The sequence below is a fragment of the Zootermopsis nevadensis genome, unplaced genomic scaffold, assembly GCF_977971745.1.
Source record: "Zootermopsis nevadensis isolate Lab colony 2312 unplaced genomic scaffold, Znev_1.0 Znev_ptg000031l, whole genome shotgun sequence".
NCBI classification, from domain to species: domain Eukaryota; kingdom Metazoa; phylum Arthropoda; class Insecta; order Blattodea; family Termopsidae; genus Zootermopsis; species Zootermopsis nevadensis.
Window position 1 is genome coordinate 5,001,067 of NW_028259163.1, and position 17,932 is coordinate 5,018,998.

The window sequence follows — 17,932 nt, forward strand, 5'->3', positions numbered from 1 at the left end:
TTAGCCGTTACATGAAGGCAGAACAAACTTATGGCTTACCGTGATACTTTATTCAATAAATTCGTCTTTAAATTCAAATATTTGTAAATGTATTTATGTTAAAGATGAATGTCTTGTGGGTTGTTGAGCCGTGTAATGTCGTAGAAATAGAACGTTTCAGAGGTTATTACTGCCTCCACCCCGATGATAACGTGTCCGACACGTGTTCAAATTTCTTGATAATATTAACATTCAAAAGTCTTTTAGCCCTACATATGTGCAAATGTAACAAAGACTATTAACTGGACATCTTTCAATCGGAATTAATATTAACTGGGATTTTTCACGACTAAGACTTATCGACATATCGATAAGAACATCGATCTAATCGATTCTATCGATATATTCGACCCTACATTTTAAACTGCCTCAAAATGGCGTCTTCTAACTTGTAAAATTCGACAGGAATTACGAATTTAAAATTACGAACACTATATTTCACATTCCATACGTAATACGAGTACGGTATAAATTACCATCTACAGTTTACAGAAACACGGAATTATCATAAAAAGTTTAATTCAAGCGTTTTGTAGGCATTGGAGGACAAGAAGAAGTTATTCTATCTTCCTGCCAAACATTCAGCTGTTATTACAGTTTGCTAATTATATCGTTCTATGTTCTCCGCACTCCACACGGAGATACGCCAATTAACAAATTTCCTGAAGGGAATTCAGGCATATAATTCACAGTCTTCTTACAAACTGTAAGAAATTCTGAAATTCGCGAATGTATTTATTTAAGGAAATCAACTTTATAACCATGCACCTTTAAGAAAGAATTGAATGATAACTTTATGCAAGCCTACATATTAAAATGTAGGCTTAACTAATACTAAAATCAAGATACTAATTAAACAAATAAATCCAAATAACAATAAATGTAAACAATTAATCTTAATCTACTATAAAATCTTCTTCTACTTCTTACTATAAAAATTTGTGATTAGTCGTTATCGTCAAAAAATGACGTCATCAACAATGCCACCTTATATTTGTTTACTCGGCATTGTTGTGGAACACAACAATGCTGAGTACAACACAACAATGCCGAGTCTTCCTATAAAAATTTGTGATTAGTCGTTATCGTCAAAAAATGACGTCATCAACAATGCCACCTTATATTTGTTTACTCGGCATTGTTGTGGAACACAACAATGCTGAGTACAACACAACAATGCCGAGTCTTCCTATAAAAATTTGTGATTAGTCGTTATCGTCAAAAAATGACGTCATCAACAATGCCACCTTATATTTGTTTACTCGGCATTGTTGTGGAACACAACAATGCTGAGTACAACACAACAATGCCGAGTCTTCCTATAAAAATTTGTGATTAGTCGTTATCGTCAAAAAATGACGTCATCAACAATGCCACCTTATATTTGTTTACTCGGCATTGTTGTGGAACACAACAATGCCGAGTACAACACAACAATGCCGAGTCTTCCTATAAAAATTTGTGATTAGTCGTTATCGTCAAAAAATGACGTCATCAACAATGCCACCTTATATTTGTTTACTCGGCATTGTTGTGGAACACAACAATGCCGAGTACAACACAACAATGCCGAGTCTTCCTATAAAAATTTGTGATTAGTCGTTATCGTCAAAAAATGACGTCATCAACAATGCCACCTTATATTTGTTTACTCGGCATTGTTGTGGAACACAACAATGCTGAGTACAACACAACAATGCCGAGTCTTCCTATAAAAATTTGTGATTAGTCATTGTCGTCAAAAAATGACGTCATCAACAATGCCACCTTACATTTGTTTACTCGGCATTGTTGTGGAACACAACAATGCCGAGTAAACAAATAACGCTTAGTACCAAGCCAGTCGCATTATCACTGCTCTACAAGCAACACATCGCCTCTGAACACCGACATTAGACTATTTAAGAAATTAAGAAAAGTGAAAGAAGACGTTGCCAACACCAAAAAGGTAATCTGATACTAATAATAATATTCATCCAAGTCATACTGCTCATTCAAAGACACTAAATTAACCCCCCGAAGGGGGTTAGTTTAGTGTCTTACTCAAGATTTGAAAATGCAATAAACCCCCCCAAAGGGGGGTGTTAGTCAAGTGTTTTAACCCCCCATTCGGGGGGGGGGGGGTTAGTTTAGTGTCTTACTCAAGATTTCAAAACGCAACCAACCCCCCCAGAATGGGGAGTTGGTCAATTGTTTTAACCCTCAATTCTCGGGGGTTAGTTTAGTTTCTTACTCAAGGTTGGTTGCGTTCTGCTCTAGTAATTAAAAAATTCCGAATTCCGTATTACCTACAGCAACGTAAACCATATAAAAATATTATTTATTTTCCAATACTGACTGAAACTCTATCAGTGTCTGCTTTAGACCTACTACGATTTCGATAATTAATTATTTATAAAGTTTGCATGGAATTTTATATTCTAAAATGTCTTATCTTTCTGATTCGGAAACGTGTACGTCAGTGAGCTTGGCCTATGAAAAGTGGGTTATGAACAATCTTTCTTATACATTACATGAAAATTTTAGCAGTAACTGAGCTTTCGTAAAAGTCTTGATAATGCGATTTTGATAAGTTAATTTTCAGGCTGTTTCTCAAATTTGAATTTTCTTTATAATATTGAATTTTTGTCATTTTTAATAAACAGACATGGATCAATATTCATCTAGATTGAATAATTACAAAAAAAAATATTCAATATAATAAAATTAAAACAAAATATGCTAATAACAATCAAGCGGCCTAACTCAAACTAAGTACCATTTGCTTCTTCTATCAAATCTTCAGTCAAATTCGAAGTAAACTTATTGTCACTTCAAACTTATGTTTTCAAGAGTTTAATATTTAAAGAATTTATACATATAACAGACTAAAAATTTTTCAAGCCACTATTTAATTAATTATTAATTTTAATTATCGTCAATACATTACAGCGTTAACTGAAATAAAAGCGTAAATCTTGGGGAAAATCTATTCTTTATATCTTTATTCTGATTCTTCTTCTTCGTAGACAATGCAAAACAATTACAATGATTATAGGAGCTCAGTCAGTATAGTGACTAGCTACGGGCTGGACGACCGGGGTTCGATCCCCGATGGGGGCAGGATTTTTCCTCTAGCCTCTGCGTCCAGACCGGCTCTGGGGCCCACCCAGCCTCCTCTACAATGGGTACCAGGGGTCCTTTCCCGGGGGTAAAGCCGGCCGGGGAGTGATGCTGACCACTCACCCCCATCTAGTGCCGAGGTCAAGGAAGAGAGGAGCTATACCTCCACTCACCCCAAACGCCTACATGGCGTATAGTGGGACAAACTTTACTTTACTTACCTTTACTTTATAGGCGCAACTGGAACTGTTTCCAATCACTCAGAAAATATTTGGCCAACATCCAGTGCGAACACGACACTAGGGGCCTTCAACAGTCATTCTAGAAACATCAAACATCATTCGAAAGAAACTCATGTAAAATATATAATACCTCACGCGAAATCCGTTTAATGCATGTAACACGTATGATAAAACAAAATGTATTTCAGAAATAGCTGCTGTACCTCAGGGGCAAGGTTTGTCTCAGATACATATAAATAAATACATCGCATTGTGAATAAATGGAATAATATAAATTTATCAGACCCAAATACAAATAAACACCACAGCCAAATTATGCTACTCTGACTGAGATACTTGAAACAAGGCTGTTCGCCGTTGTTGCTCTGAATTCGGAGTTTTGGGTTGTCTCGCCAGGTAAGGTTAGAAAGGTAGATTGTTGCGGGTCGGAGAGGGGTGGATGCTTATATTCCCTCCCTCCTTCCCTCTCGACGTGGCTTGCCGCCTCAGCATCGGACCAAAACTTGCCAGCCGCCGGCCAATACTACCTCAGTTTGTCTCCCTTCGTAGCCAAGGATTCTGATCACACACTGCAGGAACGCGTGCTGCAGAACAATTACATAGTTTTAAAATTTATTTCGAAACCCAGTGGTAACTATATGTACCACCTGTTTCAACAGTCGATACCTCTCAATTCTGCGTTTATGGCTTTCGTATTATTATCAAAAAACAAAACAACAAATTCATCAAATAGCATTAGCCAGTAATGCCAGAATAAAGTGTTTCTTTGTTATCGCCTACACTCTTCGGCAACATCTCCGCCACGTCTGTAAAGCGGGCATGCAGGAACAGCAGGCGCTTATCACACTATAATAACTGCAGCCTTAAGTAGTCTTTTGCTTGGATACCTTCACTTAATTTATTCAACAACTCTTTTCTATAGCTCATACTGTTTAGCATCGAACCTTCATTTAAACACTGAAAATGGCGGCAACATGTACCTCAAAAAAGCCGGTATACAACCATAAGATTGCCGGGGGCGGGGGCAAACACTCACAGAACAATACAGACTTACATACTTATCAAAACATAAAATCCTACAAAAATTCTCGAGTTCACGTGAGAAGAAATGACGTCACAATTTCAGAAAATTTACAGTGAAATTACTACTCATTAAAAACGCACTTAACCTCAAGAATTGAACCAACTTAATAAAAAATATAATACTTAATCACAGAAAAAAGTAACAACTTAACTCACACTATGGACTCGAACACATGACTGAACTCTTTATTCATTAATTCCCGTACCTGATATTCATATAAAGAAACTGTTGCAAAAATAATATAACTCAGTAGTAACTGCATACATTTGCAGTGCGTGAGAAACAAAACGTCCGCATAACGCAGTTCTTCAGTATACCGTAGCAAACCGCCTGAGCACATGCACATTACAATAGCTGCCCCTGAAAAGTTCCCCCCTTCCAAAATCAACGTGCAACTCTGCTATGTGTGTGAGTGGCGGTGGGGGGGGGGGTGCAGGCGGGAATCCAACATCCACTGCTTCACCGTTCAGCTGGGATGAGCGGCGAACCAAAAGAGAGAGAGACAGAGAGAGAGACGGATTTATGAGCGAGACTGAAATGTTTTTTTTGTGGTACTGGTGTAGAAAAGGGGGAAGTTGAATGTGGTGAAAGAGAGGAAGGAAGATTGGAAATAGTGAACAGAAGTAGAGAAGAAAAACTTATGTTAGAACGTAGAGGAGGGGTATTTGTGTGTGTGTGTGCGTGCGTGAGAGTGAGGTAGGGAGGGGTGGGGAGGAAAGGGGGGGGTAGAGGTTGGTTTAGTACATAGACCAGTGTAACAGAGCAGACAGAAGCATTTCGGGAGTTGTAACCGAAGGTACAAGGTCGTTGAGAGCCAGTGTCAGTTTCTTACACGCGTCTGCATAGCGAAATCATAGAATAAGTTCGGTGCGCGCGAGACAGTGGCGGTGAATCCTGTTCATTATTTAGACTTGTAACGATAAGTAAAAGACAAGTGAACGTGCGTACTGGAAAACCCCCCTGCAAAGACCTCGCGTCTTAGTTGTTATGGAAACACGACTGACGTTAACGTGAGAACGGTTCTTTATAAACATTTCAGAGCAGAAGATTATGAACTCAGTGAATTCTTCAAGTGCGTTTTAGTCTCTTATCGGTTCATCTCATGGCAGCAGTTACAACCTTAAGCGTTATGACACTCGGACACCAGCAAAAGGCGATGGCAAATCTCGTTCAGCCATCATCCGCTTCGACGACGGGTGATTCCGACCCCCAACACTTCCTCCCCTCACCTCTCCACCACCCTGGTACAGCAGCTAAGACCGTCCTAGTCCAACAGAAGAGAACTTCCACTCCTGCGTCCACGTCGATGGCAGACAACGGCAGGACCAGCGTCGTGGTCAACAACACAGCTGATACGTTGAGATGTAAACGTCGGATAAACTTCTCGCACAACACTCATCTCACATATTCCGGTATTCCAGGACATCAGCCGGCGTCAGTGGCACGTCGCAATGCTCGCGAGAGAAACAGGGTGAAACAGGTCAACAACGGATTCGCCACCCTGAGATCCCACATCCCTCCTTCAGTAGCCGTCGCCTTGTCTTCATCGACAGCGTCCAGCAGCGGTTCTGGAAGTCGCGGTGCGAGCAAGAAACTAAGCAAAGTCGAGACCCTGAGGATGGCAGTCGAGTACATCAGAAGTCTTCAGCAGCTGTTGGACGACCACGCTGCAGAAACATCTTCAACGACTTCCTCAATACCAGAAACAGGGTCTTCGACCTTGACGACGACTACAAGTGAGACGGGGTATTATTCCGGTAGTCCGGAATCGACTGTAACGATCCTTACAGCTACCACGACTTTACCAGTCGCGTCACAACATTACGGTCATCACACGTCTGGGAACACCCATCCCCTTCTGATCCAACAACAGGCACCTCTCACTGGTTCCTCGTTGTCACCGCCTTGTTCAGAAGCGTCTTCCTCGCCGACGCCATCTTACGCGTCCGAAGGTTCAGGTTCTGCTGTGTCTTCGTACGCGCCGACGTCCTTGTACCAACAGGAAAACTACGAGAACTACGAACCGATGAGTCCGGAGGATGAAGAACTCTTGGACGTTATCTCTTGGTGGCAACAAAGCCAGTGACGGTTACTCACATCCCTTGATTCTGGAACCAGCCTGCCGAGACGAGACATCAATCTGGCAGACGTTGAAGAATGGTCGAGGAAAGGAAAACCCAACGAAAAGGTAAGTAAGCCAATTTCCATTATATAATAATGTTTCTTATAAAGCGGCCGGACCAGTTTCACATGGAGTGTGCTATGGCCTTGACACACAATCTATCGTCTCACTCTTTCGCCTTTAAAGATTTCAATGGCAGAATATCCTTTGTACTTCACATCCACGTTTCTAGTTGCTTGTACAACGCCAACATTACTTATTGGACAGTTTTATACAGTCTGACCTCAGTTCATCTTTAATGAACATAAAATCAGATTTAGTTTAGCTGACGTAATGCAAAAAAAGTTGGCAGGACTGTTAGAACATGTCTGAAAGCATCGTGAACGATATTTCTTTTCGAGATATATCGTTCACGATATTTCTCGAAAAGAAACATAACAAGGCCATGTTCTTTGTAACAGAAATCACTTCTTACCCACTGCATGTAATACAATCGATATAAAAAAATATTTCCCTTACGATGGTTAGTAAAAAATTTATTTCCTTAATAACAAGAAAACAATCCAGAATTATTCTTACATGGCTAAATTCCTTGTAACTCTAAACAACATTTTTTTGTAAACTCTTACGGTAGACGTAATTCGAAGAAAGACGTTGAGTTTCGTCATGTCTCAGTAACTTAACAAAAAATTCCTGCCCAGACATGCGATAAAACCAAAAAAACGCCGGTTAAAATACATCAATAATAAAAGTTCGTACGCCTCACACACAATCTTATATTCCCATGTTTTTTAAACCCTCATCCTACAATAATTCAAACAAAAAATACTCACGACCGTTACTAAATTTCAGTGCGGATTTTAATAATAAGTATTTAACTTAGAGAGCCATGGTGGTCTAGCGGTTAGAACGCTGGTCTTGTAATCCTGGGGTCTCGGGTTCGATTCCCGGCGGTGCCCGAATTTATAACTTGTGTTAGGCAAGACCGTGGTCTAGGCAACACGGAGTTTTCCTCCGTGGCATCCCAACAATTACTCCATTCACACACAGAAGAAGGCAATGGCAAACCACTTCTGGATCATCTGCCAAGAACGTATATGAACAGGTCCCAGTCCGAGAAAAGGATCGAAGGATCCTGTTCATATGGACCTGTCGTCAGACAGAACACTAAATAAATAAATAAATTTAACTTAAATCAAACCGTTGCCTTGAGACATAAATGTTGTTAAAAACAATACATTTTTACCAGGCGAACTTAAACCAATCACCAAAAATTCACAGTTCGCAGTAAACTCGTTAAGACGTTCAGAATTATATCCAAATATCGATTAATATCTCTCGATGGATTCTTTGCTAATTCAGGCTTATAGAAATTCCACAGACGCAGCAAAGAAGTTAGTGAAAGATATATTTCCCGAACCTCAGGTAGAATGAAAAAGTGTGTGACAGGTTGCTTTAAGAACCTAAGTTTCGGGTGGGAAGGTAAGATGGATAGTGTAAAGACGAGGAAGTGATAAATAAATGTGTGGGAGAAATTTCCTTTATCCCCTATACACCTACAGCTCCTAAGGTGTATAAAACGGTAACTGTTGTTACAGTGTGTTTCCAAAGTCAGTGATTGTTCATAGGTTACGCTAAAACTTACGAAACAAGAGACAGACGACGAGCGTTAACAGAAAAACTAAGGCGTTAAAGTATATCCATAAAATATGACATCTATAAACGTCAACAAACAGAGTGGATGTAATAAAAACCAAGTCTGTTTTTGAAAAAAAAATATTTTTTCTAAGAAAAATCTATAGACATTTAAAAAAAAATGTTAATATTCTGTTGATTTTATAAAACGTCTAACAGTTCAAGGACGCGATGTAAAACATTAGATTATAAAATATTCCTCGAATTTGCATGAGACATATCCTACCTCCTACGATCTCTAAGTTCGTCATAAAATTCCCTAATTTTTTACCCTGAATATTCATATCTTTACGTGTTAAATTTTATCAGTCTAATCACAATAAAATATTATTATTAAATATTAAAATATTAAAATATTACAATTAACATTTTAATATATTTTAAATATTTAAATGTTAATTGTAATATTTTAATATTTAATAATAATATTTTATTGTGATTAGACTGATAAAATTTAACAAGTATATATTCAACACAATATGACGCAACATTATCATCTCATTCATATCTTTGTTTAAAATCCCAACTTAAGTATCTCACCCAAGACCAGTCGCGCTTATTTTAAAACTTCCTACAAAATTTATTTGTAACATCCATTTTAATATTATCCTCCCACGTCAAAGTCACCAACGTAATCTCTACTTGAAATGATTTTATTAAAAAAATGTACGCATTTATTAAATACCGTAACAAGTATAAATTTTGGAGAGAATTATAACCTAACTTTCTTAATCCTCTTACGAATTTGATACAGCGTTAATAAAACTGAAATAGGACTGAGTTCATTTAGCAGGAGAGACGTATAACATCCTACATCAGAGCATCTATCAACTTTGGGGCTTCCTTGCCGGTAGAAGAATCTTGGTCTACCTGTACATAACGAATTCAAGCAACTTCGATCTTTGTAAAGCAACTTTCGCGTTCAATGCTCTCGTATTCCATAACCCCCATTCAGAAAACTCATTCTTACGTTACGTCGCTCTTAAAAGTTCTTTTCAAGGCGACGAAAAAAAAAGCATAAGAAACTTCTTTTTCCTTTCGTCTGCGTCCCTTTTTCCTTCTAGAAGCTTTTGAAAGGACATTTTAAAAATATTTCTAAAAGGAATATAAAAGAAACCACGGCCTTCAAAAGAGATTCTTCTTACCAGACGTAGCCTAAGGTGGCTTTGCACAATGATTACCTTATTGCTAAGGATCAGGTCTATGAAGAATTTTTGGTGTCTGAGGCCACAGTTTAGAAACGAAACCCTAGGACACATTCGAAATTAATAAATAAAACAAATATTTACACCATGTATTAACCATTTCAAATATAACCTTTGATAATTTGCATAATATAAAGTCTGCATGCAACGTCTAATTATTATAACAATTATTTATTTTAATCCGTCTTATCACAATATTTTAAAATTTCTTATAATTAAGATAATAAAATATCATTGATGTTCCATATCGATTGATCGATTTACATTTCGGAACATGTTCCGAAATGTAAATCGATCAATCGATATGGAACATCAATGATATTTTATTATCTTAATTATAAGAAATTTTAAAATATTGTGATAAGACGGATTAAAATAAATAATTGTTATAATATTCACAATATGACGCAATTACACTATCTTATCGTCTAATTATTACTAACTACTATAACGTATAAAATTCAACTTTTTTTTAAATCTAGATCTCGTAAATAAATCTTTATTGCTTAATACAACATTTTAATAAAAAAAACCCTTGGAATCGGATCTTAACTCATAAACATATTTCTACTGACGTCATATTCCTATATTTGAAGGATAATTCATAAAACAGAACAAAATTTATTTATGATATTGAATAAAATCAGTAAAATAATTAAAATATATATAAAGTTACGGACGATGTGAATCATATTATATCTACGTTTAATTAAGCACCATGACGTATAGGGGAGTGGAAAAACAGTTTAAGTGTTCCCAAATCTCAAATTGAACCTTTACGATCGACGGAGGTTTGGGAGGTTTTTGTCGTGGCACCTTTGTACCCGGGACACAGAGAACCGAACGCTGGGTCACACTATACCTTTTACAATTTCGCACGTGTTAGCAAAACTCACAATTAGAATGACCCCTTCAACAACAACAACAAAAAATTTTATATAAGAAATACGTACGTCTTGCTTTGAAACCCTGAAGGATAATATTAAAATGTACAACAGGGAAATAATGCTACAGGATGTGGAATGAATTAATCTGGCTCGGGTTTCGGACCAATAGCGGGATTTTCTGAACAAGGTAATGAACCCTTGGGTTATATATAAGACGGGGAATTTCTTGATTAGCTGAGAGCAGTGTTTATATTCACAAAAAGGACTCTGTCCGTGGAATTAGTTTAATTTACCGTTTGCGTAATAATAATCCGAATATTAAAACAAATACGTTTCATTTCCAACAGATTTGTGACGTAATCTTCTGTTTGTTTCAGATATTCGTCTTCCCGTCTTTGAACAAACAGCACAGAGCCACAAGATGAAGTGATAATTGAATGTGTCTGACATTACTAACGCCTTGGCGGACTGAGTCATGGACTTAGCCTTAGGAAGAGCTTAATTCTTCGCTGTCTTTCAGAATAGGCGTGCCTTATAAAGATGAGAAATCTCTCATCGGTTATTATGTTTCCAAGTTGAGACTATGTTTAATAAAATATATATTTTGACTGATATATCGAAACTAGGTGATAACTGTTACAAATGTCTCTCGCGTATTTTGAACCGTTGATTTATCTAGTCAGATTTCAAGTATATTTTATAGAATATTGTACATTTGTAAATAATATAAAATGATATTAGTTGCATTTAGAAAGTTGTAATTAATACTTGTTACGTAATGTTTGCAGAAGAAAAAAAAACAAACACGAAACTGTCAGCGTATTGTTTACAGTTCAATTTTCGAAATCCTCAAGGAAAAATTTACATATTGCCATATATCTCAGTATTGTATTTGATTAAATTAATTAAGTAATATTTCACTAATCATCACGAGTAATTTAATGTTATTGGAATCACTTTGTCAAATAACGTCTTTTGTTAAGAATGTCTGAACCACCAGTGAATATATTTAATTTTGATAATTATTTTGACAAATTACTCTATATCATTTGTTTAAAAAAACTTGCAGAATATGTTTACAACTTCGTAAAATTTAAATACGTCCATAAAGTACGTACTCAGGAAAGTGACGTGGTATCTGTTCTTACTTAAGAGTGTACGATTTATCTTAGGTATAGTAATAAAACATACACTCACCCTATAAAATATGATCTCTCTCTTCAAAGACAATGAAAGTGTAAGTAGGTTTTGTTTTGATAGGTAGAAGCTTTTTTTTTTTTACAGGTAACGAACAAAAACTAGGCATGTACGTTTTGTGGAGATAAAACGTAACACATCACATACATTCCGATAATTAACATTTTCTTGTATAATTTTAAGTTAATCTTGTTGACTGTTTGGTCATTTACGTATTTTATACATCATTTGTGATTATATCATAAGACGACGTGCCTTAAAAGAACTTGTACTCGGACGAAATATTTCTTAAAAATTATTCTCCATGACGCATTCCAATGTTTGTTATAATGTTATGTTTGTAAATATGTACTTTATTATGATGAAAGGTAATGTTCAAAAAAGTGAGGGCAAATTTTATATTCCTGCTCATTTTTATATGCCATTTTTGAGAATACATAATTTTTTTTGTATTACGTAAATTTCATTATTGTCTTTCTTTCAGGTAATTTAATCACGCCAATAGTCCTTCAGTCTTTCCCTTCTCCCGTAATTGTAATTCCTCTGCTACTCCATATTCATGATTTACGATAAAAATTAAACCTTTATCTTACGAACCCAGAAACATAAGCTCTGTCCTTAACCGACTTTAAAACTTCACCTTGAACATCGTCTTTCCACCCTATTTCTTTAAAAGCTGTTCCATTACACGTCTAGAATCGAATGATTCAACTCTATAACTGTTAACATTTCGTCTCAAACACTGTCAAAATAAACTGAGGGTAAGATTTGATGTTATTAAAACTTTACATTTGAAGCTGGCTCTCCTATAGGCTGTAGGATCGTGTAGTATGGTCTAAGTTTACCATCGTCTCAATTCCCTGACGATGGAGGCGGCAAGGACCTCTGAAACGTTGATAAACATCTACAGTTAACAACAGACTTGAGTGTATTTGATAACAGGGTACTGATAAAAATGTTTTAGGTGACTTTTCTGGTTTGATGTCGACCGACGTTTCAGAGGTATTTGCTATTTCCATCATCAGGGCGGTGAATACGAATTGTGACAGTAATTGGTTTGAAATATCGAGAGCTACTAGCTTATAATTATCGTGAAAATAATGCAAACAAAAAAAAATACAACCAATATTGTATATATTTAAGATTACAATCAAACCCTGAACCCGGTGTCATGTCATTTTCATAGAGTTACTGATGAAAGAAACGTAAAACTTCAGTCTGAATGACGTGGGATTACAAAATAAGGAAAAGAAAGTTTCTTGTACGTAACGTAAGTCTGGCGATAAACTGAATTCATGGTCGAAATTTGTGCAGTTGCCAGCAGACGTTCCCACGCTAACAGTACGAACGACATTCTGCAGAAACACAAGTGTCTCGCTTGGAACACGTGTGTTGCATGGGAAACACGGTTTCTCAATCTATCGGCGTAACTATACAAAAAAAAAAAAAAAAAAAGCTAGTAGCGACACTCCTCGACCAGCCAAGTGCATTATCTTAACCGTCAACACTTGACAGGAAGAAGTTTCAAGCTCCAAGTAGTACACAAACTGTTCACTCAGAAGTGGCGCGAAGTATCCATAACCTCAACTCTGTTGACAAATTCTATTTTCTAACACGTAATTATATATTTCCTTTACTCTGTGGTACTTCTTACCTTGATTTAAGAGCGTAATAATAAAATCTATAAAATAAATCCTTAACATTTCTCATCAGTATTTTTAACAAATGAATCAACACGTTACAATAGAATTTAGGTACCAACAGAACAAAATTAAATAACACCGGAATATAAAGTTTTATACACCAAACCATTCGTGAGACTGTAATTCCGTATTTGAAGGTATTTTTATGTAATATATTCGACTACTTAAAGAATAATTCCCATAATTCCAAGTTCATACCTGGCATATGACGAAATTCTACATAAGACCTCGAACAGAGACCGATGATATTGGCTAAAAAGCATTAAGTGAGATGGATTTTAAACAAATTGTATTAAGAAAAATCCATAATTTGTACTCGATAATAAATATTATTGTGATGATAAAATATGGGTATGCAGCGTGAGTTCAGAAGCTGATAAATGCGTACAGAATTCTACTTGGAAAATCTAAAAACAAGAGACCACTCAGAAAAATAGGCGGAGATAGACAGATATTAAATTTGGTCTTAGGAAAACATGATTTTGGGGGTGTAGATTGGATTCATATGGCTCAGTATAGGGACCTGTGGTTGGCTCTTATTAACATAGCACTGTACCTTCTAGTTCAATAGACATCGGGTTAGGTTTTGACTAACAGGACGTACAATTAGCTTCTCAAACATTATTCCTCTCCAAAGAGTTAGTTTTCTTTGATCTGCAAACTTCAAAGGGCTTTGTGTATTTTCAGATTATCAGGAAAAAAAAACAGAAATTCTGAATTGTCAATTTTATCAGAAAGGTCGTTAACATATATTTTAATACATGTCCGAGAGAAAAATCACGTTACTGCAGACGATACATGGAGAAGATAAGAAAACCTTCTTAAGATACGAATAAAGGAACTTCTATTTGACATGTAGCTTTGGTTTAATACGAAATTAATGTGGTCAAAAATTATTACGCTTGGCTAATAAAATAATACGAGAAACTTCATTTAAGGCCTACGTAAGATCAAAATACAGAGTGAAACAACTCCAGAGAACAAACAGACTATAAAACTTAATTATTCGTGTTTTTTCCCGTCTAATCACAATTGTATATAAATAAAATTATACATAAGATATTAAAATATCATTTAAATATTTGGTACAACTTTTTACTATATGTTTCGGTTACATTAAAACCATCTTCAGGTGTAAAGTTAAAAGTTAAAATTATAATCTTATAAAATAAAATAAAACTTGTACCAAATATGTAAATGATATTTTAATATCTTATGTATAATTTTATTTATATACAATTGTGATTAGACGGAAAAAAACACGAAAAATTAAATTTTAATTCACAATATGACGCAATTATATCAACTTAAGAATATAAAACATTAAGTAAGTAACTAAATCATTTGTGGTAGATTTTGTTTTAACAAAATTATGACGATTTAGATGTAGGTTAGATTTAAAATTAAAAGATATGTTATTATGATAACAGTAATATTAAAAATGAAAAGATATGTTATTATGATAATAGTAATATTAAGAATAAATCCAAATTTTGGCGTCCATTTATTATTTTACTTATCATATTTAGTCCTGAGTCTGAAAAATTCGAATGGATGCGAGTGAATATGGAGAAAACACCTCTCACAAAAAGTTTATAAAAATCTACAAGGCTACAAGGTATAATACGTCAAATGACTACACATATATTTAGTGTTTAATTTTAATATATATTTAAAAAATATATAAGTCCGTAATAATAAAGGTGTATTATAATTAACTCTTTTAATAAACCGAAGCTCTTCTAAGTAATATTTAAGAATCCATTCCGCACCGCAAAGAGAAAACAGCACTTCAACATTACAAAGATCAATTTGTTAACCACATTTAATAAAATAATCTTTGTTTACTCTGCAAAACATACAAAACACCTAAGTACAAAATACAGAGTTAATGATTTTCAGATTAGGTGGTACATATAGTTACCACTAGACTTTAAAGGGTTAAATATAATTTTAAAAATTGATCTGTCTATAAATTACGATTATCATATGTTCAGCTACTACAAACAATTCATAATTATTTAAAATTATATTTTAAATACATAAGCCTTTTCACTAGACTTAGAAATCCGTGGGTATTACAAAATAGCTCCTTCCGGACACTTAGTACAAAAAAAACCCTACGCCTTATTTAAGGTCTATTGTAATACTGATTTAAATACAGCAATCACATTCCACCAAAGGCCAAAAGAGAGCTCAAGTCCACGTCTAGATAATAACTACGTAGACTGACGAGTGGGTTATTTACGTTTCTAACCACATAATCATCTGCCTTAACTGGGATTTATTAAGGTATTTTCCAAGTCGCATGCTGGCTCTGAATAGTTATGTGAATGACTGATAAAATAGACTTACAAATTAAAACTATAAACGAATATACGAAAGTAAAAATGTACGCTTCAATTAAAAGATATATAAATAAATTATATAAGCTACGTAAGATTCAACGGGCCTGCGAAAATTCCAGGTCTCCTTAGCACATTACATTTTATACATATTATTATGATATATTTTATTTTTACATATCATAAAATTATTTTCTCAAATTCATGATATTTCTCATTTTAATTGTGGAAACCTGTGTATTTCATAACATTATAAACAGCAAAATATGACGGTTCTAAGGGTTATGGCGCCGTGTAGTCTGGTAGAAGTTTACCGACGTTTCAAGGCCCTGATGATTGAGGCAGCAAGGCCCTCTGAAACGTCGGTAAACTTCTATCAGACCCAAAAGACAGCCATCTTCTTATTCACATCCGCCAGAACCTCAAATCCTGCCTGAAATATTATTTCCATTTCTGATACGATTTTTATGGCTAATAATTCTTGCATTTATTTTATAAATTTATATAAAATTTGTGGAGCCCTGAACATGAAACAATTTAACCAAGTGTTAGAACCGGTTAAACTAAAACTATAAAAATAGTATTAAAATATATTAAAATTGTCCGTCAATCACAATAAAGTAATATAAGATAATTAGATGGTTAAATATTATCCTTTGTTCCGTATCGAGTACTCGATTTACATATGGAACATTCTCGACATGTTTCGGCTTTCATAGAGCCGTCATCTGATCTCTCCTCTTACAACTTCGATATTACTTCTCTGACCAATATACGCAGCATCAACATCACTCCGACAATACGATTACATCAATGTTATATAACACATCAAATAAGTTGATACAAGGAAAAACGAAGAAATGATAAGAAAATTAAAAAATTAAAAATTAGTAATTGAATTAAGAGTTTATAATATACACCTGATGTCGGCTCTATGAAAGCCGAAACATGTCGAGAATGTTCCATATGTAAATCGAGTACTCGATACGGAACAAAGGATAATATTTTAACCATCTAATTATCTTATATTACTTTATTGTGATTGACGGACAATTTTAATATATTTTAATACTATTTTTAAATAAAATCACAATATGACGCACCTACAATATATTATAAAACTATAAATTAATGTACCTCGCAGATTTCGATTATATCACCACAATTTTCAAGCACAAATTCACGGACAAAGGTTACTAACACAGAATCTACTCAACGATGAAATAATTTCAAGACCACCGAAATAAGAATAGAACAGACTTCGAGATTTCACAGCTAATTGCACCAAATGCTTTCATGCACAGCTAAACTTTAGTTACGGCCGATCCCGATAGAGGGAACGCCAAGGCAAGAATTGTTTGTGGGTATTGAAATATGGAGAACCATACGTACGAGTCGAAAAAAAAGAATAAGGTAAGGGACTTTATGTTCATGCTTCACTTAAGATTGACTTCTATTTCACTGAAAATTCTTTTATTGGTTCCTTCTCGACGTATTGTTGAACGTACGACTATTCAATGAGAGAGTCACAAGTACATCTTGACACATAACAAATGTAACACGCGCACGTTATATAAGTAACACAAAGTTTATAAAGAAATACAATGAGAAAATGGATTCAACGACAACAGTTTAAGGTAAATACTGCTAGAGCAGGAAGAAACAAATCTAATCCCTAAATTAACGACGATAAATTTGACATATTTAATTATTCGTGTTTTTTTCCCGTCTAATCACAATTGTATATAAATAAAATTATACATAAGATATTAAAATATCATTTACATATTTGGTACAACTTTTTACCACATGTTTCGGTTACATTGAACCATCTTCAGGTGTAAAGTTAAAAGTTAAAAATTATAATCTTATAAACTAAAACTTAATTACTGTTGTTGTGTAACTTCTGATGATGTTTGCTTCCAAATTCATTGGAGTGAGGGTATATTTTGAAGTGATAGTGGTTTAACATTGGCCTGTAACGTAAATAATTTAAAATATTTTTAAATATTACTGAACTTGAAAGAACGAGTATAGAAGACAAAATGTAATAAGGTAAAAATAAATAAAAATGGAAGGTAAAATGTAAAAATGAACATATATCAACTTATTGACATATTTAGTATGAACCAAGCTTTTGAAATAAATATTCACAAATCTACAGGATTATGAACAAAAACTATAGGCCTGTGTGGGATGTTAAATTGGATTTAGGCAAACATCAAGCGTATATATTGTTATATTAACATATAGAATTTACGTGATGTGAAAAGCTAATTTTTGAGTTGAATGTAGAAATTTGTGGTACCTC

General features: G+C 34.8%; 2 protein-coding genes across 3 annotated transcripts in view; one reads left to right on the plus strand and one right to left on the minus strand.

Annotated features, from left to right (window-relative positions):
* Window positions 1-17,932, minus strand: part of LOC110834443 (kielin/chordin-like protein) — a 356,749-nt gene that overhangs the window by 302,670 nt on the left and 36,147 nt on the right. The gene's annotated exons all lie outside the window — the stretch shown is intronic.
* Window positions 5,216-12,028, plus strand: LOC110834442 (achaete-scute complex protein T3). The gene is made up of 2 exons (XM_022073598.2): window positions 5,216-6,655; window positions 10,754-12,028. The coding sequence occupies exon 1, from the start codon at window positions 5,570-5,572 to the stop codon at window positions 6,551-6,553; it is 984 nt and encodes a 327-aa protein (XP_021929290.1). The 5' UTR covers window positions 5,216-5,569; the 3' UTR covers window positions 6,554-6,655; window positions 10,754-12,028.

Coding starts and splice junctions, on each gene's coding strand:
- LOC110834442 (XM_022073598.2), top strand. CDS start 5,570: ATGGCAGCAGTTACAACCTTAAGCGTTATGACACTCGGACACCAGCAA.